The sequence below is a fragment of the Ylistrum balloti genome, unplaced genomic scaffold (assembly GCF_031769215.1).
Source record: "Ylistrum balloti isolate Yb309-2 unplaced genomic scaffold, AGI_CSIRO_Ybal_v1 Utg369698, whole genome shotgun sequence".
Taxonomy (NCBI): Eukaryota; Metazoa; Mollusca; class Bivalvia; order Pectinida; family Pectinidae; genus Ylistrum; species Ylistrum balloti.
This window is the reverse complement of record NW_026781930.1, coordinates 119,398-143,629: the sequence shown is the minus strand read 5'-3', so window position 1 is coordinate 143,629 and position 24,232 is coordinate 119,398. Positions and strand designations below refer to the sequence as shown.

General features: G+C 34.2%; 1 protein-coding gene across 1 annotated transcript; it reads right to left on the bottom strand.

The window, feature by feature from the left end:
* Positions 1 to 5,737: 5,737 nt before the first annotated feature.
* On the bottom strand, positions 5,738 to 22,372 carry LOC132565163 (b(0,+)-type amino acid transporter 1-like). The gene is made up of 13 exons (XM_060229783.1): positions 22,225 to 22,372; positions 13,958 to 14,092; positions 13,236 to 13,337; positions 12,204 to 12,443; positions 11,901 to 12,026; positions 11,642 to 11,741; positions 9,634 to 9,678; positions 8,936 to 9,059; positions 8,434 to 8,537; positions 7,629 to 7,725; positions 7,040 to 7,189; positions 6,548 to 6,716; positions 5,738 to 5,883 (listed from the first exon to the last, which is right to left on the bottom strand). The coding sequence occupies exons 1-13, from the start codon at positions 22,247 to 22,249 to the stop codon at positions 5,813 to 5,815; spliced, it is 1,488 nt and encodes a 495-aa protein (XP_060085766.1). The 5' UTR covers positions 22,250 to 22,372; the 3' UTR covers positions 5,738 to 5,812.
* Between the last annotated feature and the right edge of the window lie 1,860 nt (positions 22,373 to 24,232).

The following is a 24,232-nucleotide window of genomic DNA, read 5'->3' as shown; positions in this document are numbered from 1 at the left end:
TGTTGGTTTACAATAATTTTCAATGAAAGATCAATTTGAGAGAAGACAGTCTTAAAATGCTATTTCATTATCAGAGACTGAAGCAAATCAAAGACCATGGATAGTTAGAGGGACTAAAAACATCTGGAATATATTTGTCTCAAAAAGATTAGGGGAAGGTTAATTAGATCGAGGGCAAAATGGATATAGGAGGGAGAAAAAACCAACATGTTATTTTTTTCATTTAGAAAATAGAAACTTCACTTTTAATATTATACCTAAAAGTCAAAAGAATAATGACATTATTACTAAGCAAGAGAATATTATAGTAGAAGTAAATTCATTTTATGAAAATTTAAATAGGCTTTGGGAGATGGAAAATGTTTATTTAGAAAGATATCTGAATAATTGTCATGTCACAAGGCTAACTAATACTGACCCTGATAGTCTAGAAGGCAGAATAAGATACGAAGAAGCAGTGAAAACGCTTACGGACAGTATTTTAAGGTATTTTTGAAGCATTGATTATGGATCTTAGTAGGTCAGTGTCCAATTACACAGAAATTGTATCATTGTCCCATTACACAGAAATTTTATCATTGTTTGCAACTCCAAGCCGCTTTAAAAAAAATAGACCAGTAACTTTATGGATAACTTATAAAACAGCCTCCTGGTGTTATTTCACATGAAATTAAATATGTTTTAGATAATATGATAAATGAAGATCCGACAATCCTTTTCATCGGGGAAAACATTAGAGCAGTACATGCTGTGATGCAATATGTAGAAGAAACAAAGTATTCCAAGTATGTAAGTATGTTAATGCTAAAAGACTTTGAAGATTTATTGATAAGTTTTCAGAATTTTTTCATTTATAGAAAAGACATTAGAAAAAACGTAAAATATTTCGCTCTCTACATTGTTATACATGTACTATATGTACATGTGCCGAGATGGTGTTGATTATGTACCAACCTTAACTTAACGTGCACTAAATAAGTTGTGTGGATAGGAAATTGTATACACAATGATGTAACATTTCTGCCAGACCTTAAGTTACAAAGGGGAAAAGATAAGTTTACTTTTTTTGTGAATGGAAATTTTACCCCTGTACGTTCAACTCACTTTACCAAACGTTTAGGTTCAACGAATCTTAGTTTATTGGAAATATTAGAAATCATCAAAATATATGAAAATCACAAAATTAATCTAATTACGGGACTAATCCTCATCATGACTTTAAGAATATATATCAATATTAAGAATACCATATTACATTACATCGTATCGTTAATATGCTTAAATGGCCGTTAATATCAAAGATCGCCTAAACAGATAAAATAATTTACACTTGATATAAATATCTATTATAAGCTAAACATAAAATTTCAAACATTGACGAACGATGGACATACCATAATAATAATTTTCTTGTCTATAAATTCATAAGTAAAGTATTTTAACGTATTAGTGGACATTTGATACGGTGAACAAAATGTACTGGTATTTTGTATCAATCAAATATTTTGAATACCATGTAAATAATTTCAAAATGTGAAACTAAAAAACAAGCGAGAAACGAAAATATCAGTACCCGTGACAATATGTTCATCACAATAGTTTTGATAATATTCTTCGAAAGCAGGGGGAAATTCTGATTAAATTTGCAAAATAACAAATTAATGCCTTACTCATTCAAATAAATTGTACTATAGGTACAGCCTTAACGAAAGGTAATGGAAACAGCAAACACATATCAAGTAAATGCAGCATTACAAATAAACCGCCATTTAAACCGATTTGTGTACGTGATTTTATAATATAGCTTTAATATATAATGCCAATCTCTCCCAGAGTGCATCGCGGCACTCCAAAAACACATCTGTAAACAGCTTACGCCTTTTCAAGATAAATTTTCAGTAAACAGTCACCAGTCGTCGATTTTACATTTCGTACTTTCACTTCTCAACTACCGACGTGTTCTTGAGATACATATTGATATACTGTTATATCAGTGATAACTGATGGTAATTTGACTACAGTATCGGTACATAGCACCCCAAAAAGATCAAATGTTGTTTTTACGCTGATCTATGGCATACAAAAGAGCTGTTTATTCCTTTTGGTGTTGTTAGGATTGCAGCCATATTTTTACGTCAACGACCGCAAGGTCAGCCATTGGCTGTCTGGGAGCGGTTAAGAGAAGTATATTGTGACTGTCAAGAAACGACAACTCTGGTAGAGATTGACAAAATGCGTGTAAAATGAAGTCCGCAAACTGTCACCTGAGAGTAAACCTAATATATTTTACGGAAGAACGTCCAATAGCTTGTACAGACTGAGAGGATGTTCCTTTCTGAGCAAGTATCGTTTCCCTTTTCCATAAGAGAATTTTGAGTATGTCATATAAGAGTGTCAAACGATTTTTTCTTTACCAGCTTTATCATTGATATCGGTCATGTATTTCTTACGGGCAGATATTTATTTCAATACTTAAATGAAACTATATTCTTAATTTATCAACAAAGTGTCTCATAATATAACATTTGTTTTGATAACTTTAGTAGAAGTTGTATATCATTTTTATACATGTTCTTTGAGTTTTAACGAGATTTTTCATTTGAATTTGATATTTCACATTTCATCATTAATGAAAATATGTCTTATATCTCTGTTTATTACAAATGTATTTAAAAGGATTTATATTGTCACTATATGACAGTATCAATGTCCCTGTCCAGCTTATGCCTAACTCACTGCTTACCGCTAACAATAGAACTTTCGTCAGCAGAAAGTGATCATTAGCTTACCACTATCTTACCTTATAATGAAGACAACAGGAACAGCGTTAATAATAATTAATATCCGTGAAGATTATGATTTTCGTGAAGTGAATATTCTTTATCGAAATATTCATTCTTCCCCTACCATTGCCCATATTTCATAGTCGAACCTGTTTTTACGTTCTCATGCTGATTTGTACGACTGAAACATTAGGATCAAAGTTTGTATTGAAGAGCATCATATTACATTTACAGACAATTGCCTCTAAATTCCTTATATCTTTGATCTACTATGCTCTATTCAATCTGTAATTGTCTTTTGCTAATGCAAACTTTATCCATTTTGGCACTTTCATTTGTGCTCCTTTCAGTCCATTATTTCATTACGACGAAGCCAAGTCCACTTACTTACTTAAGTTATCTCATCCATCTTTGATTTCGACAGTCTTATGCCCACTCCCTTATCTAATCGATCTTGTTCTTTCTGTTTTCGGTGGTCTCATGCTTACTTCCATACTTCGATGATCTCAAGCTCATTAATTCAACACGTTCCCTATCCCTTTATATTGTTGTCGACACACCAACTGGCTGTTTGGGAGATATAAAAAATAGCACCCAAGAAGCATAGTGCGAAATAGCAAAATAATCTCGAAACATATCAATGTAAAACAACAGCAAGGGTTTACAAAGACTACATATTATCAGGATATTTATTTACAGCGCTCTATTATTATAAATTCAAAATTAGCAGCATAGGAAAACCAACTATCAAGTTGTTGTACAATGGACATGACAATTACTGTCTTTGTTTTCAATGTTTTGTGCTGACGTGAAGTAATGCTTTGAAGATGCTTTTTGATTTCACATTGATTTAGAAGAGGTATTGCTATTTGTTTTTCACCTTTTGACTGTTGCTTTAAATTATCATTTACGTTCTGACTAATCGATTTGTGTTTCAGTGAGCTTATCACAATAACATTAATATCTGTAGTTTTTTTTCTTCGTGAATTTTGATACCACTTTGATGCAACTTTCGGAACAATAATTGCCATTTATAAGTTTTCATGTGTTTTTATTATTCATTGATGATCTCCCTGAGATTCGATCACTTTTTTCCATACTAATTTAAAACTTGGTATGTCTGAAAAAGTCCTTCCGTATTTGGTGATAGTTTTCCATGTAAGTGTTATTACATTGTTTATGCATTCGAATATGATAAAAACGTATCTCCATTGCCATGGGAATGACGTGTGTTGTTCTGCCTTGGAGTAATAATCTTATTTTAGTTTCTATGGCCCTGCTATTCATTCTCGATCAAGTGTATGATTTCCCCTGTTTTCGACGCTGTGGTTTCTATACCAAATAAAAAAGAGAAACGCACAAAGTTTCCCCAATGCAGTACATCTAATCTGTAAGGAAATAATAGAATATATGTCCTGTTCTGGTAATTATTTATATAATTTCCTTTGATCAGATACTGTGTCCAGATCACTTCTATGACATTTTAGTGGCAGTGATTATCATCCATTGATACCCGCTTCATATTACCTAAGCAGACAAATACCTCATGGTGTTTGTATCACTATTAACATTAATCATCTGTATGATATTTAAACCCTCAAAATACGACACACCATAACAAAATGTAAAGTATGATTTTAATATTCGTATAAAAGATACAATAATACATGTTCAATATGTTATCAAAACATTTAAAGGAGTTGGAGAAACATTTGTCAGAAAACATAACTAGATGATACAATGAGACAACTGTAATCCATGACACCGTGCAATGTAAAAATGTACAAAAGACACAAACGTGAATAACACATTTCAATTCAAATACAGAATCAGATACAAGTCATAAACCAATTAAATAAAGAACATATTTACATATTCAATATTTGCCTTATGTTCCTATTAATTTTCATCCCATAAAATCTCTGATATGTACTAGCTCTGTCATATCTTTAGAAAACACAGATACATTGTGATATCGAAGGAACTTTAATATTGTGTTTTAAGAGTGAAAAAGTGTATAGCTTCAGCATGTATAGCTATTAAACATTCTTTATACCAAGTACTGTATTTCTTCTCTTGGTGATTTTGTTTTTATTTGCTCCATCTATCTTAACAGTATGAAATTGGTTGAATTATGTGGCACCTGCGACTTTTCATTCAGATATTGACATTTCGTTCAATATTTTTTTTATTTTATTCACTGAGAAGTCCAAAGAGGACATCTGTATAATGCATTTTTTGTTTCTAGTGTATCTAATTCCAAATTTGTATAGAAAGGTATTAATCATCTGTGTCTCTTTTGTAGTCATAATGATAATGAATATCACAAAAAAGGACTTATTTTCGGGGAGCTTGGCTAATTTGGAACAAAGGAAAAACCGTGGAAAATTACACACTTTTTTTTAAAAATCAAAACAATCATATTTAACGTAGCTATGTTGAGAACAAATGCTGCCATCTTTTCCACGACGGAAAGATCAGAAAATTCCTAGTCTAACTTAGAGTCTTTAGCTCTAAAACATCCCAAACAAATGTCCAGAACAAGCAAGCGACTATTTCCAGTATGCAGACTGGCATCAAAACTGGTCTCTATTCAATAAGCTGTAACAAATTGTCTTTTTCAAACGATATATTCAAATGTATGTAAATACAGATATATAATACATCCATATCGTGCTGGTGTTCAAAGACTGGTGTTTAACATGAAACATTGCATTATCTGAGTAAATATACTTATAAAGAATGCTACGATCGAGAATGTTATACTTTGTATAGGTTTATCATAAAAGATTAGATTCTCCTGTTCGTGTATGATGAACTGCAGGAACCAATACTTTAAACTTACTTTAATTGTCCGTGTTCATGGTTTGTCCATGAAAGCATAAACATGTATTGCTGACAGTTTATTTAGACATTTTCTCATCGAAATACAAACTATACATATTTTCCTTCGATTATGCAATTATTCATTAGACCCCTCCAGATGGATCTCCTTACATTGAGATCATTATGGGGCAGGTGACGGGTCATCATCCTTCCTCTGGCTCGTACGGACTCGGTACAACTTCCAACCAGCATTGCATAAATCTTGTGACTGGTTCTGTCAATATAAATGCTGTCCATGAGCTGATATTTAAAAATGAAATCTTCTCTACCAGGTGATGTCTAGTATTATGCTTTATAAAATGATAGTCGATCTGTTTAATGTGTTTTTATGTTTGCACCTTTGCAAACTTAATAATAAATGTGTACGTTATTTATCTAAATAAAGTCTGTGCTAGAATTGGAAAGGGCGCAGACAGGTAAAATATCGGATATCTGGTCGGGATATGCTAACGTGTATTTTTGTCATGACCACAATGTAATATGTATAACCAACATTATGCAAGGTGCGGAAAAATGATAAGAGAAAGAATATTTTTCTGCTGTCTTCTCCAATTTCTGATCTCCTAAATGCAAGCATGTTGGTGACTTAATCATAATTGCCTTTAGATATTTTCTCATTATCAATTGTCTTCAATAACCGCCATTTACTATATTACCCTGCTTATATAACTCTTTGGGAAGCAACAGAAATGTTATTGAAAACTTCATTAAAAAAAGAGAAAGCAAAATAACTACACATTTAAATACATAACCGGAGGACTTGTTTCTTCTAACTCTGGTTTTATTAATTTCAACTTCAATAATCAGAGACAAAGCAATGTTGTCATAAGTGGAGGATATAGACTTAATTTGTTGGGGGTATACTAAAGCGTACTTACCAAAACATCCATGATCTATATGGAAGTGTACGAAGGGGATGTAAAACACCAGACCTCCAATTATGAATATGAAAGCGTAGAGAAACTCGACGGCAGGATCCTGGATGATCGGAGCTATTACTAGGTATATGGAACAGGCCATGAAAATCAGCGGGAACAAAATGAAGACCTGGTGGAAAATAAGTAATTACATGTAACAAGGCGTTGAATGTTTGTCGTAAAGCCAACATATTTTTCAAAGATGTTATGGAATGTAAATCTAAACTTGTTTCAGACCATGCTCTTTTTTTTCTGTTTTTTTTTTTTTTTTTTTTTTTGTTTGTTTTGTTTTTGTTTTTACAACTATTTAATTTTAGAATCTTCATTTAAATAAAGAAATAAAATTTTATTGTCGCATTGACTCTCTTTGGTAAGTAAGGATATTTACAGAATGCCACCGTTTACATTGTTTCGTCGAATTAGTCATGTCCTGAAAAAAATGATATAACATACCTTAATTGGTCGATGTGCGTTCTTCATGGTAAATCTTAGGACGAATAATGATAAGATAGTTAAAGCGTAAAAAAGCCAGGCGGCAAAACTGAAGAAGTTTATCAAATTGCCAATATCGCCAGGTATCAACATCAGCAAGGAAAGTATCGTCTGAAATATAGAGAGGCAATAGTAAAATTTAATTTTACAAGTTTTCTAATAAATTGGAAGGCCTGAACAAGTTTTATAATACTACGGATATGGAATTAGCTGTATTAATGAAATGATTATTACAATTAACCTATGGAAAATAACAACAACAAATCTATAAAGTGTTTGAAGTGTAAACCAAATGAAAATATGAAAATTACATTTTACACTTACTTTTAAGATCTGTATATTATTGTACATTTCTTAAAGAAAAAAAATAAAATAAGATTTGTAATTCACACTAAAATTAAGTTATTTCAGGCGGCACTATCATACATATGTACAATAATTTGGTTTACGTATTTGTTGATAACGGGAATTACCTGATTTGAATGATGGACATGTTTAGAGAATGATATCGACTGGAAAGCCGATTATTCAATTAATCACTCTTTCTTACCGTAAATATGATGCATGGTATTGGAGTATACCGCTTACAGCTGACATATGACAACACTTCAGGGAACTGATGTTCTCTAGCTGCCGCATACAGTGTCCTAGGAAAACGTTATAGTATGTTAAATTAAAGTTTCGTTTAAATTATATCTTTGATTGTGTCTCAAGTTGAAATTCGTAACTCTGGACAAATAAGTTGAATCCTTTCTTTGTGTTTTGTTCGCCTTTATATATACTGCCATATTTTGGTGTATAATTGCAATACATTTCGCAAATGCAACGGCGGTATGTCAAATTTGTTTAATGAAGTCCTTCAATTTATTATCCAGAGGTGCTAGCTAAGTTGGCAGCAATTCTTTCACTGGAAGAAAGATAACTCTTCCTTCACGTATGCTTAATTAGTGTAGATTTAAATATACATTCTGGTACTTCGTGTGCTGTTTATCCATTGTACTCCATGTTATCAAATAAATACTCTATGGAGGACAGTACAGTTGCATTTATACGTTTGCACAATTTATACGTGTTATGAATTTATACTTATATATGATGTTTATATATGACTTTCAGAAATCATTCAATATATCAAATTACCAAAAACACATAATACATTTTTGAAAGCTAATTATTTGACAAACGTGTTGGAAAAATGCATGTTTAGACATTTGAATCTCTTACCAAATATATGAAAATGTAATATATATAATAATAATAGATTTTTAAATAGTTTAGATGAATAAGCGTTTAAATTTTAAGTTTTATAAATAGCCTAAAGTAAGCGTTTTCAACTGATTTGCAATACCATGTACCTAACTCCCGCAAACAGTGCACCATTGGCTGCTCCAAATGTAGAAAACAACACAAAAATTGGCATAATGATTCCAGCTGATCCCATAACCTTCTCTCCCCATGTCTGTAAAACAACACATGACAACAACATTATCAGTAATGCTCAATGCCAAAATACAATCAAATAAGTCAATACATTAACATTTAAGGTCTCTAACAAATACCTGAGAAGTTGTACAAGGACAAACAATTGTATGGTATATTCGTATACACAATTTGGCTTTGGTCTATCTAGTTTCCTAAATTTGCATTACAATTCAGTATATGTTTTGTGCTGCTTTTAACTGTTTGATATGCAAATTACCGATGCATCACCAGTCGTAATCCCACAAAAAGTGTCAACAAATTTTATATAGAAGATCATATCATAGATGGGCGTATTAGGTATACAATTATATTTCATGATTTCGTTCTCTACCTACCCCTGATTTTCAGAATTACTCTTTAAAATCAATGACTTACGACGACCACTGCACTTGACTCCAATAGTCCATCAGTCCCTAGCACGGTTAAGTAAGATATGTTGGCGAGAAGGTAGACGATGGTCACAAGAACAACACCCAAAATGTTCGCTCTTGGTAGGTTTCTACAATCATAAATACGCATTTCTGAAAACAAATTGTCAACAAGTTAACCTGATTCTTGAAAAGAAACTAAAAGAAAAAAACAAATTAACAGCTAAGAAAATTGCGCCAATTATTATTTGATTGGTTCTTTAAACGTTCTTTCATCCCCCCCCCCCACCCCCCGCCGTTAAAATCCAAAATTGCCGAGTGACAGCCATTAATTTTTTCTCATCATTTCAAAATAAAATTGGCAACTAGATAAGCCCAGTCCTTCTCAAGAAATAGCATTAACAAGAATTGTTTACAGGTGTAATACCATACCAGATGACGGGAGAATAAGAAGGCTAAGTCACAATATCACTTGAATACAGTATCATATTGTTTTGCATTCAAGCTGAATGGTCACGCACTAAACCAAATCTCTAATTATCTCCTAATCATGCATGAACCGTTCTGATCTCACTCTTATAGTAATTTCTATCTTTTAATGAACACCAATTAAGTAGCATAGATTTATTGGAAAATGAACACCGCTTTAGCAACAGAATTTGCTATAACTCAAGTTACATATTTGAAATATCATTCCGTACTTACACATATGGATTCTTTAGTTCTTCTGTCACGTAATTAAGGGTGTTCCTGAAAATATTGATGTAAATCTCAAAATACAACAATTATGTTTTAAGGAACTCATTATTTGTTTTATTGTAGTTACGCAATAGGGTTCTCAATGTTAAATGCTACAGTTGTGGGATCACACAACGTTACACGATGTGCGCACTACAGGACAATTGGACGAAATAAACTATCGCACATCTGTGCGCATGTTGTGTGATTCGCTCGCGGTTGGTATACAATCTAGAAATGCCTTATAAATAAATGTGTGATAGGGTTTATCTATTTTCTAAATATATAAGATTATTGCTAAATGTATTTCCTTACTTAGCCATTAATAGACAGACTGGACACTTGTAGATATATCAGATACCCAGTGAATAGTTCGATACACTCGTAGATATATCAGATACCCACTGAATAGTTCGATACACTCGTAGATATATCAGATACCCACTGAATAGTTCGATACACTCGTAGATATATCAGATACCCACTGAATAGTTCGATACACTCGTAGATATATCAGATACCCACTGAATAGTTATATCAGATACCCACTGATACACTCGTAGATATATCAGATACCCACTGAATAGTTCGATACACTCGTAGATATATCAGATACCCACTGAATAGTTCGATACACTCGTAGATATATCAGACACCCACTGAATAGTTCGATACACTCGTAGATATATCAGATACCCACTGAATAGTTCGATACACTCGTAGATATATCAGATACCCACTGAATAGTTCGATACACTCGTAGATATATCAGATACCCACTGAATAGTTCGATACACTCGTAGATATATCAGATACCCACTGAATAGTTCGATACACTCGTAGATATATCAGACACCCACTGAATAGTTCGATACACTCGTAGATATATCAGACACCCACTGAATAGTTCGATACACTCGTAGATATATCAGATACCCACTGAATAGTTCGATACACTCGTAGATATATCAGATACCCACTGAATAGTTCGATACACTCGTAGATATATCAGATACCCACTGAATAGTTCGATACACTCGTAGATATATCAGATACCCACTGAATAGTTCGGTACATTCGTAATCTTAATTTTTGTTTAGAAAGAGCAACACGTGACCAGCAGTAGTGTATGGACTCACATTATTCATATAATTAATATGTAAAAAATAAACGGATGTCTCTTTATGTCACAGCAATGAATCATTTAATTTCCCATACCATCGGAAAGAAAATTTTATTTTCATTGCTTCTGTATCATTCTAATTTTTCTTTTATTTTGTAAACAAAAACATATACTCGTAAATCGTAAGTGCCGTGCTTGTTACATGGTCGACCCAGCTGGCACGGATCCGGGCCTGTCACGTATATACCCGTATACAGGTAAACCCAGCTGGTACGGATCCGGGCCTGTCACGTATATACCCGTATACAGGTTAACTTTTGTTGCCCGATGCACAACTACTTTATGAGGTGTGAAAGCATATACGACAAGATTTATTAATGCATGTCCAGTGTTATTTCGAAAACTGTCGAACTAAAAATGCCGTTTAAAATCATTTGATCGCTATTCAGTAACAACGTTTTTCCGTGTTATTTTCGTTCCGTAATAATATCCAACCCTTTTTACCAAACCGCACAAAATGTGCCATCCTATCGCACAGTTATGTACACGATACTGTATTGTGTGTGTGTGTGTGTGTGCGTACGATGTTCGCACAAAGTTTTTAGTGCGTTGTGTATTACCACAACTGTATGACTAGTAAAAATCTATTTTATTTTCTGTCGAATATGTACATCTGCTATGGTGTTTTTTAGACATAAATCTTCACGTGCCTTTACAATGACGTCAAGCATCAAACAAATGTACATTGTAAAATTACTTCTTCAAAATTTTGCATTGGTGATTTCGTAACCCTATCTTCTGTTTTTTGTTTGTTTGTTTTTGTTTCACTTTAAGGTTACAGAAAAATCTTACCATCCGTCGTAGGCCCATAGAGCATCGTAAAATGCAAGTGCAATAGATGACGCCGAACCCGTAGTACCAGCAAATCCTGACCGCATGGTAGCAGTCTCACCTTTACAAAACCAAACAAAAAAAATAACCAGCCGGTGTCATTAGTCAATAGACTATTATTAAAACTTTTTTTCTATTAAAAAGTCTGCATTATGAATATTGTTCTATAAATTGATTTTATCATGCTCTGTTAGTCCTAACTTTTAGTAAAACCGTTTACCTCTTCCAAGCCACACGAAGCCGCCGATAATGATGATGACGAGGGCAATGAGTTTAGCGGCGGTGAAGAATACCTGTACGTTGGCAGCAAGCTTTGTGTCCCAGCAGTTAATCATGGCCAATGTAACTGGCAAGTAAAACAAGAGAGTCAATATAACTTCATTAGGACAAAAGACTGTTACATAACGTTGTAGGACATGAACGTGTGGCTGAAATGTAAGTGACATTGTGAAATATTGCAACGTACGTTCAGTTTTAATTACTGAATTATTATTTGACTAAAGCACATGATGAGTATAAATACCTATTGCCAAAGCTGCAATGAGCTTGACGGGTGTTTGAGGAGCTCCACAGTAATCGAAGAAAGTGGTGGTATACTCTGCAAAGGTAAGTGTGATGATCGCGACTGCAGAAGGAGTTATCACTATGATTTTAGTCCAGGCGAACAGGAAAGCGAGGACCTTGCCTAGTCCAGCCCATATGTATGGGTACTCTCCTCCAGACTTGGTTATCAGACATCCAACTTCGGCGTACGACAATGAACCTATCATGACAAAGTTCAGTAGCAGCGTTGGAGAAGTGAAGAAAATGTACATAAAGTAAGGTGACATTGAAAAAGATTTTAGAATAGATATCAGAATGTAAAAGCCTCTGCTTCGTCCATCAATATGAAATATTGCCCAAACTGTTTATTCAGTTTTGTTTGCTGAATAACGTTGAATAAAAGGAACCGCTCTAATTTTCACCACCAGGCGTTTCATTGGTTATATTGTGTAATCTATTGGCATACCAGATTAATGTACAGTTGTGGTAACGCACAACGCACCTAAACCTTCGTTCGAAGATCGCGTATCCGATATTCAGTGTGTATGTGATATATCTACAATTGTCAAACCTATATATTAACGACTTAATTAGGAAATATACTTAGTTGTATTCTTATTTGTTTAGAAAATAAATAAACCCTATCCCACACTTACGTATAAGTCATTTCTAGATTTATATCAACCACGATAGAATCGCAGATTTTGTGCGATAGTATTGCTTAACGAGCGCACAAATGTGCGAAAGCTTATTTCGTTCAATTTTCCTATTGTGTAACGTTGTGCAATCCCACTACTGTACATAAACGAGGTTTAACAAATATACACAGCGGCATTATCATACGTATCAAAACTATACATAAAACATCAGTGCAGTAAATCTAGTGCCAAGAAAAAAATCCCAGCCAGAGAAAAACGAAATCAAGTACGATATCTAGTGTAATAAAACATAATGTTTTGTTTCTTCTAAAAATAATAGTAAGTTCATCTAAGGTTTTTGAGGTAATGTTTACCGAGAAGGGAGAGAACTCCTGCTGATACCCATACAATTAGACTGAGCCCTACTGATCCGGTCTCGGTCAACACTCCTTTCGGGGATATGAATATTCCAGAACCTGCATAAGAAAAAAAGTATTATCAACACATTTTTAAACAACGCTGTCGCGGTTGTGTCCTCGGCACGGCCAAGACACTTAAACCTTAGAGGTTTGGATGGAATGCAACGGGTCTTATGCATGTTGTTCTGTGACGTTGCCACCAACTACTACAAGAAGACCTTTTCTCAAGATGGTCTTGGTTGTTGACGGTTCGATAAATCTATCAAACACACAAAAAACATCTTTATACAATGCTTTCATTGAAGCATGTCATCACATTGCATTCAACGAGCGATCTACTAGTGATCATCGGTGGTTGTATCGCTGAAACGAACGTAACAAAATTCTTAATCCAGTAAAAGTTTGTTTAAATTATCAAAATGTGTTAAACGACGATTACGCAAGTGCATGTTGAAAAAGAGAAAGTATTGACCTAGACGCAATCAGTGATAAGTTTTCACCTTCGTATTATATCTAATTAAAGCGTAGAAAAAGTTGTTTGGCCAAATTAATGGTTCTCAATTCACTTTTTCTATTTTGAATAAATGCACGCTGGTTATTATTTTTTCATCTGATTAATGAAGCAACTATAAAAATATACACCTACCCGAATATTGAAACCATGTTGACAAACTTACCGATCACAGAGCCCACGATGAATGATATTCCGCTGATGAGTTCGACATTTTTCTTCATCTTGACCTTTTCCCTCCTCCCTTTGGCCATACTGCCATTTTCGACTGCCTTTCTCTGTCGAGGGCCCCCATCGTCATCTTAAAAAAAGAATGTTTCAGGTAGTTAGGCCTTTAGCAACACTAACCTAGAAGGGCGTTACTGTTAATTTCACATACTGTGTCTAATTCTAATTTGATTGGTGCTCATCACTTGTGTGTCTTTTGTATAGAAGCGCAACTTAATATGACCAACCCATGTGACATTATCCTGTGTTGAAATCAAAATTCACGTCACTACCAGCCACGTGGCTATGTTATCAAATAGCTCAATCAGATTGGATTTACTATTTTCGTATATTCTCCACTGTACAGAGCTCGTTAAAATCGAAACAGATCAGGACCGCGATCTTCGTCATAATATTAGTGATTAGTGAATCTAGTCAGTGAACATTTGAGTTTGGTTAGCACGTTGGGTTTACATCGTTTACAAAGGAAATAAGCATGAGATGAAACGTCTGTAATGATTCGGAGGTATTCAACATGGTAAATTAATTTAAAAACAATTTGAAAATCAAACAGTTGTTTCACTAGTTTACCGTTTTATATAACGAACCTAGTCTTCATAATTGATTGAAAAAATCACAATCAAAACAGTCAATTCTACAAGCAACGGCATATGGAAAAGTTTCAATGGATGCACCAGTAATATCGTAAAGTACTGAACAAATACAAATTTGAGAAGAACGAGAGACAGAGATTGGACTTTTTCCCGAGAAAATTCCCACACGCATCTTGTAAAGAAATATCTCTCAGAAAATTATAGAAATGCGAGTGGTTTAAAATATAGATCTTGTCGTGATCTTTGCAATGTCTGCTTTTGTGTTTGGGTGCCATTTGTCACCAGGCGACACACCAAACTTAATGGATAACCCGGGCTTGACTTGGGTATCCCATACTAAAAAAAACATAAGGTTTGGTTTGTCACCCCAGGCAGTGTTTTCACGTGTGTAACTGGTAAATCATGTCCGTATTCATACTGTATGTTAAAATTGCATTTAGGAGAGTGACAAATGCTGAAAGATAGCAAATATTTTACATGATTCAGGGTGTTATGACAAGCAGGCAACTAGCTACACGTTTTAATAACAGTCATTCTGGTATTTCGCGGTGAATGCAGCATTTGAACCAAACCCGGTGTGTTGACGAATGTCTACAAATAGAGAAGATAAACCTCTCAGTAGATAAGCATAGCGAGTCCAATTCACGACTGCAGACAGGCTCTGACGACCGTGGAATGTCAACGTTCGCGTTAGTGTTAGTCTACTGGTCTGACGAAAGCAGCCTTTTACTGTCCGACAGACAGTACGGTCCGTGTTTGGAGACCAGGAAATATGCTGTACAACCAGAATCATATTAACATTCTAACAGTATTTACTGGAATTGACAAAAATTTACATTTACACCTGGTCTTATTCTATATATACTTGTTCATGAGCCTCCGTGTTAATCTTTCTTTCGTTCATTTTGGCTCAGTTTGGATTATTATGATGTTGGAATCTTGTTATTTTTTCATATTTTGGCAAGGAGTGATGGCGATGCTCCGATTGTCTGCACAAGACATGAACCCAATTGAGCAAGTATGGGACTATCTCAGACCAGGAGCCAATGCAAGGGATCCAGAACAAGTTTCGCATCTTTTTCTTTTGGTCAATATTTACCAGTTCTCAGAAGCTGGTGGCCATATCAAATATCAGCATTTTTATACCCAATAAAACTTGATTAGTTAATCTTCTTGGTCATGTTACATGTTTTGGTAATTTTATTACCTATTTGTTGATAGGAAATACCGAAATTCAATTTTTTTTTCTAGACCTTGGGAGTGCCTTTTGTGCATGTCTTTTCATGATAATACAGCATTGTTGCCTGTTGGCTGTTTATAGTTTCGTTAGTTTCCTAAACATATCCTACATATCCTGTGATGTTGTCAAGATTTTTTTTATTGATAATCGAAAGCTCTTCTAACTGCTATTTTTTTTTAAACCTAAGCCAATTCGAGACTTCAAACCTACGACAGGTATTCCTATATATGTGACTTATAACTAATTACAAAACGGTGCAATAATTTTATACATTTAAAACCGGACACTTCACTTCAAAACTGGTGCCTTGCCTTGCATTGAAAACAATGGCTTTATCACTTCAAAACTATGGAAAATTACCCTGCACATAAACAAAGAATGCATCACTTCAAAATCATGTGACTGAATTATCAACAAACAACACGTCAAAAGTATGTAACATTATTCCGTATTAACATAAACGGATACGTCGCTACCAAACAAAGGAAACGTCTATGTCACATCGAGCATTCCCAAGTATATTAACGTTCAAAATGAATATTTGAAGCTACAATAATAACTGTAATTAAATAAATCTTTCCACAAGAAGGTCAAGTGTACATGTTGTTAGACGTCTTTCAGATGTAACCGAATTCATTTCAAAGTGATTTTTATGCATGACCTCGCCATACTCTCGGTGTTTAGAATAGAACATGTTATTAATGAATGTCGGGTTAACATCTGACTTAAATCAAAGCAAACTGCAGATTGTTTCTTCACAAAAAGACTTTATTTGCTATTAATGTTTGCTTCATATGTAAGTTTTATATCCCGAGAAGCCATTGAGGTTATGTTTGCACTGTGTTGAAAATTTTAATCGGCTCCTCTGCTAAAGAGATTCAGGTAATGATATTTGATACAAAAATGAATTGTTTACTTTTATCAAACAATACCACTCAGGATATCCCTAGTTGATAGTCGTTGTTTGAAGTCAAGCGACTTTATACAGCTGTACGTCCTTTTGAAAGTCCTCGGCGATTCTAAGGGCCTTGCGTTGTAAGCTTAGAAGGCGACTGAGGAAAATCTAAGTGATCGGGAGAGAAAATTATTTTATCTTATTCTGCATTTGTATTGAATGCGTGTCCCTTGTAAATTCATCGAATTATTTCTTGATTAATAGATACCATAAAAACACATTCATATTATCCTTTTATCATTATTTAAGGAAACATGACATCATTCTTATTAGACCAGTTGTTTTGGAATGTCTGGACTATGTGTTGTAGCATTGACTTTTCTACATACCTGACTATTTTTTCGAGCTAGTAACACTTTGTATATGTGACACTAACTGAGTCTTAGCCGTCTGTCAGATTATTATGTATGTACCGCCCGGGGGCGTATTCATAATGACACATGTATAGGATGTGTATGCGTGTGTCAGTATATATATACTCCAGTAAACCAGGTATATATGCCTGATGCCCCGCAACACGATTAGCATAAGAATAATAACAATGTAAGACGTTACTTTAATCAAAATATTACACTAGGGTTTAAATAATAATCAATGTCTAAAAATATGAAGAGAGAAAAATATATGAATGCTTTATTCTTGAATATAAGTTTTTGATACGAGTTGTTTATCTTAGGTGTGCAAACCCGGCAAGCAAATCTTGGATGACAATACATATTCAAACTAAGAAAGACTATCTATCTAAGTTAACAGTATTACGTTTGGTCGGTTCATTTGTTAATGGTTCAAATGTTTGTTCAATTGCAAAAGTTGTATTCAGTTCATCGATTAATATATTAGATATTGCAATGCTTTCATATGCGGTATAGATGTCCACTTTGAGCAGTCAATGTATGTAAAGCAGGCGAGGAGACGCTGGACATATAGCATACCCGAATGTTTTATACATGTAAGTAAGCTTTATTTAATAGCCTCATCAAACAAGCATGGTAAGTTATATCAAATTTGTCAAAAATCGAATATCAAACACGAACTTAAAGCACAAAAACAATTAAAAAATATTGTAGATGAACTTCGTTTCGAAATTATATCATATCTACAGCACTGACAATCATAGTTACAACACAGACAATCATAGTTACAACACTGACAATTATATTTACAGCACTGACAATCATAGTTACAACACAGCCAATCATAGTTACAACACTGAGAATTATATTTACAGAACTGATAATCATAGTTATTGTACTGACAATAACATGTACCGACTTATCGTGAAGCTAGTCATAAACACTTAAACGCACACGTTATATCTTGTTCAAGTTGGACTATTTAAGAAATCGAAATAAACAGGTGCAAGATATAACGATCAAAGCATTAACAAACTAGGTCATTGTACCTCACGTGAACCTGTTCTAAACTGATTTTATTCTATAAGTTTGTTCTGGTTGATATCAACTGATACATGAATTTACACTGTGCTTTATCGCACATATAAAGCAGTAGTTACATATTTAACAAACTTAATACAGTTATTCTTTTCCGGAACACAGTAAACTAGTGTGCCTGTCGTAAAGTATAAGCCAGGAAATACGACGAAACACTAGATTGTTTGTAGTGCAAGTACTAGGTTGGGTTTATTTTCCTATTATCAGGTATAACAAAATAACGAAACTTATTGAATTATGGGGCTAATGTATTTCCTCATTTTGATTTTGACATTTCGGTCATTATAGATGTTCCACAGACGTCTCCCAGGCTTCAAAATTTCAACCCTTAACATCATTGAAGATAATTAGAAGAACGCAATAATAGATGAACGTAGTGGTATAACAATAATCATTCGGCTCAACTGTGTTTCAACTGGTTGTACATTTGAATTTAATGGTACGGCGGCGTATGAGGGACATTAGGTAAATCCATTTATTTTCGGAGTAAAAATGTCTTGAACTTAAAAGATAATGTCTTGCAAGAACAAGCTACATCAACAAATGTAGTAAGAAGTATGTAGAAGATTATTTGTCTGCACGTTCAACATAGTAAATTATACTAGCAAGATAAATTATTCTTTTTGATGGCTCTCATGCGCCGCCGTAAAGAGATGTTATTCACTTATATGGCTTTTATATAATCTTCCAACGAAATGATATTTAAGGTTGATCATTCGTTAAAATAAGTTCATGCGGAAAGAGTGGAAAGGTTAGCGAATGGATTCTATCCTTCATCAATTCAAACATGTCAACAGGCAAACAGTTGTGAGAAAAAAATAGACATAATTCCAATTCATTTAATGACAATAATTCTAATATTGCAGGTTCTTAGCATCATTGAGGAGTCCCAAATTGACGAACAGCACATTAATCGATTAATCGGCTCTAACTGAACTCCAGAACTCTAACAATTCTACTTGTTGTTATTCAATAGTATCTTTTGTACGATTGAATCCTTTACATCAATCAAGGTAAGTTATGACTGTTCATTATACGTGTTCATCAATAAATATAGAGATTTACAGAGGTGTACAGGTCCACATTCGTGCTAAGGTGGTAACATTGTCCCTTCAATGTAACAGAACTCCGGGCTATTATGATACTAGCTGTTTCTATATAAATTTCTTTATAAATTCCATATATATTGTAATTTTGAACTGAATTAAACATTTTCAGTTGCCTCCCAACACGCTGGTTAATATGATTCAGAGTGATAAAGCCTTTTCATGAACACTTTACCGTAAAATGTGTTTTTTTAATGTATTTACCAGATTTGCTAACGGGCCTATGATCGCTGACCCTTCATACAAAGCAGAGTATTTTAACATCAAATTGAATCTGAATTTGATATTTCTTCAACTACCCTGTAAACATATGGCTTAATGCTCAATACATCGCGCAGGGATCGTGACATATTTTTCAATGATGATAGTGTGCTCCAGTTTCTGTAGATAGACTGTCATCTCATATTTATATCTTATACACCTACACAAATCTGCATCTAATGAATGATGCAGTAAATTCCATTCATGGGAATGCTTTCCTTGTTAATCGCAATATGAATGTAGCCTATAATGCAGTCATGTTAGAGACGCTAGCCGACCGTGACAGGAAATGTTGTTTACAAATTAACGAGGACTCTGGATACATCGACATTGGTATTCTATCCTTCGATTAATATTTGTTTATGAAGCTATCGTTTGTATAAGTTTAACACAGTAGGCAACGTATTCAATGAATATAATGCATGCGTGTGTATACTTTTGCACAACGCCCGGTAAAGGTCTAATAGGGCACACGTATACATAACATTTTAAAACACCGTCGGTAAAGACACTTACACAACGCTATGTCATAAGTGCTATTTTTATCATTTATAAAATCATAAACCCCGTATTGTATCTAATGTAAATGATAGACAGTGGGTGGAAAGGTCAAGGTTATTGTTTCTTATGTCTACATGTAAGGCCCGCCCATGCTACCTTCCCTGTAATATGTACCCGTGTCTGATTACCCATTGTAGAGGTAAAATAACCCCAAACTGTATTCCTTCTCCTTTGTAATACTTTGAATTACTTTATATCCCCGGTTTTACACAGGCATTATCCATTAAATGTGTCTACCATCTAGTATGTCTGTTTTTAGAACGGTGACCAGGTCGTTAACAGTAAGTCAGTGCAAGTTTCGAGGTCGTAACCACATATGTATTCATAGTCATTATACTACCTTAGTATTTGTAAAGCAGGCATAACGGACAAATAAATTTCAGGTTACAACTGTCTTTATAGTGACGTGACAGGAACAGTAAGTGTCCTCTAGAGCATCAACACCCGTGGTGGATATATAATATGTACAGTGTTATATATATTAGACTATTGTCAGTGAAATAGAGAGAAATATCTCATTGTTAAGATTGTTATTTTTACTAATGAAAACCCCACATTTTGTTATATTTCATGTAGTGAAAATAACACTTTTGCAAACTTATACCAATGAAAAGAGAGAACACCAATCATCTTATAAAACTGACAAATCATAAAGCCACAAAACCAGACATTTGAAGGGATTGTTTACTTGTGACTCAACCTTCAATTCCATGGTAAACGTTCATTTCCATGAAAGTCAGCAAAGTTACTTAATCAGAGATCATGTTCACATTTTAGTACCCAGAACAACAAATGACAACAGGATCGATATTTGTATAGGGAAATAAGTGAACACTTGCTTTACAAACTGTAGTCTATGTGCATAAACACGTAATAGTTGCCATACCTTACAATGAATGCCATGACCATAATTGATTGTTTATAGAAATGTCCTCTTCAACAGGTCATTCAGTTTGTATCTCTGGTATGTTCCTATTAATTAATATAGACATGACTGTTTACATTCTGTCTTATTAGACGGCATACACAGCTGTAATTAGCTTTCAGTGGGCAGGACTGTTAGAGCTACATAATGAAGTGTTGCATGCCTGCGGCACATGACACCAGGCCTGTTCACTTTGTAAAGTTTCAGACGTATATATATATATAACCTATATACTAACCTCATCTCTGATGTTCACCGATTAAGTTTTTAACACATTCCATTAGTTAAGGTTAGAGATTCACTATTCTCGTTAAGAAATTGTATGTCAGTGTTCTACATTGTAATATGTTAACTGATCAGCTCTAATTTGGAAAGATGTTTTAATATAAGATAAGTGCAAGACATTAGCTCTCTACTTTGACAAAATTCCAATTAATGTTAACCTTTACCAAATAAAATCTGACGTACATCTAAGTGACTATCTTTATCTTTATGAAGGCGACGGATAAGACTTGAATATTATCAGATTTTTTATACAAAACTGTCTTAATGTTTTCACAGTGAAACTGATAAAGACTTAATATAGGAGATACTTTTATAAACCAAACTCCTGATGGCCAGGGTCTTTCCTCCACCGAAATTAACTCGCGTTAGCGACTGTCAGATTTATATTTCTTAGTTTGGAAGCACAATAAAGTGTAGAATATTAACGTCCGTAATTTGATAGTATAGACGAACGTCAAGTTTAATGCTGTTGTGCTAATATGTAGCTGAGGACAAGCAGATTGATATCTTTTAAGCATAAGACGTCCACACGAAGCAACATAAAATGTATTTATGTTATTCGATTAAGATTAACTTTTACAAGGGCTATGGTTGGGAATACGTATGATATAAATATATGGAAGAAGAGCAATGTATCTAATTCGTCGTCACCTTCCGTGTACTTATATGACAAACCGGTTTTACTTAACAAATTGTATAGAAATGGCATATTTAGTTGTGTGCAGAGCCTGTTTGATCAATGAATATTTAAAATCCCAAGGAAAAGTACAAACATTTACGTCTTACAAAGCGGCAACTCTTTAAAGATTTCAACAACAATAACCTTACCTGGCTGGTAGCCCGTATTCTCCATATTTTATCCACTCGCAAGCTTGGTATATACTGTAGCTGTATTATTCCAGTATATGTTTGATATTATTTAACCACTTTCTTTAAAAACATCCAGTTTATATCATTGGCACAACTATTTATTTGACTAACGCTATCACACAAGTGTGAGTCTACAGCATAAACTGCCTTTACTAAATAAAGTTGTTCGAGAAACCACGCAAGCGTAACGAAGATATTCAGCGGTTGATGTTCTCACAGACGTTATACGTATCACTGCGAGTCTACCCCTTGAACACATCCCCTCCTGTCACATGCCACTAAGCGACAATTACTATAAATAAGGTCGGACTGGCTTTTATTGTGACGAACAACCTTAAGGCATACAGGACGGGGCACCCGGCCAGTCATTCTTGAGCAGTAAAACTTGTTTCTGGGTGTATGCGATATAACATCTCACATTTTATGAAGATAGATTACAAAATGTATCTCATATTTATTGTCAAACTCATTCTGATGTCAGGTTAAGTGACACAAGTAAGTGCAAAGATAAGTAGCTTAATATTTTATGGTGAGAATAAATGAAAATAATGTCAAAATCACTGACTTACTTAAAACTTACTAAAAAGGAACAGTTCAAGGAGACGAAATGGTGTCAATGTACAGACAAACTCGTAACACAGGATTTCAAATGATGCAGGCCGATGATTAGGATTACTTCCATTGTAAGAAAACGTTTTAAAGAAGGTATATTTTTCTCCTAATATTATGTTTAGGTTGGAATAATTCAGGATCATGGGGAGCGCTGGACCTTTTGATAAGTGGGACTGTAAAATGTTTACCATAAGTCCGCTGAAATCTTCAAAAATGTGAAATGATCACAGGTACACAGATATGTCTTTTTCAGTTTCTGAGAGGTGGATTTCAATGCGAGTTATACAGACGTGAATATCGTGTTATACCTTTTTAGTTAAAATGATATATATATATGTATCATATGTATAATAGTAATGACACTTGACTGCTGCTGTCAACCAAGAAATAGTTTCACGTGAAAATGGTTGTATTTCATAATATAATACTATAAAATCTCAACATGTCAGCCAGCAGTGAAACGTCCTCGAACACTCTTAACAGTGTGACGTCATCAGGATGAAAAAATAGCTGTCAACAATATATGTTTTATCTGAATTAACTCAAGAGCAACAGAATGGAACGAAACATTCACCAAAAAAGTGTAGGATGTTTAAAAAATACTTTCTAATATATCACAATTCTGATTGCTATACCTAAATTTGTTACACAAACTTTTAAACCTCAGACATCAGTAAGTTACCACTGGTATACTCATAATTTGATGAGATACTTGGTTGCGGACCAATAATGACAGGGTGCAATTTTTTAGCACGCAATACAGCAAAAACTGCAGATCGACCGCTCACCGTCCGCACACACGCTCTATATTAGATAATAGATTTTGAAATACCACCGAACCCTTAGTTTATTTAGTCTTTCTAACGTATAGATTTACACCTCCGAGACTAGCGAGTGATGTGCCTTGGACAACATCAATACTTTGTATACGGGTTGTTTATTTATTTATTATCTATCTAACAGTTTTTACGTCCGCTATTTCAACCTTTCAGCGAACGACAAATCATAGAAAAATGGGTAGAGAGGGAAAAGTGTGAAGTGATGGGAGAGAGTGGGATACAGAGAGAGGGTAGAGAGTGGCCGTTTTACCACCTGACCTGTTCTTAAACTATACTATACCTTTGAAGACGACCCCTTGACCTAGTTATAACTAAAGGTAAAGGACTGAGCGAAACTGGAAAGGGATCATGCATTAAATCAATTTCGGAATGTTAATAGTATTTCGAAGTCCGTCAAAATTACTTGATAAATTGTCACTATTGCTACCCTAACCTCTGAACCGGCGTTATCACGACTCCAGAGGGATTCTTATCGTGCAAGTCTGACATTCTCACACGGGCAACCATTTTAAGTC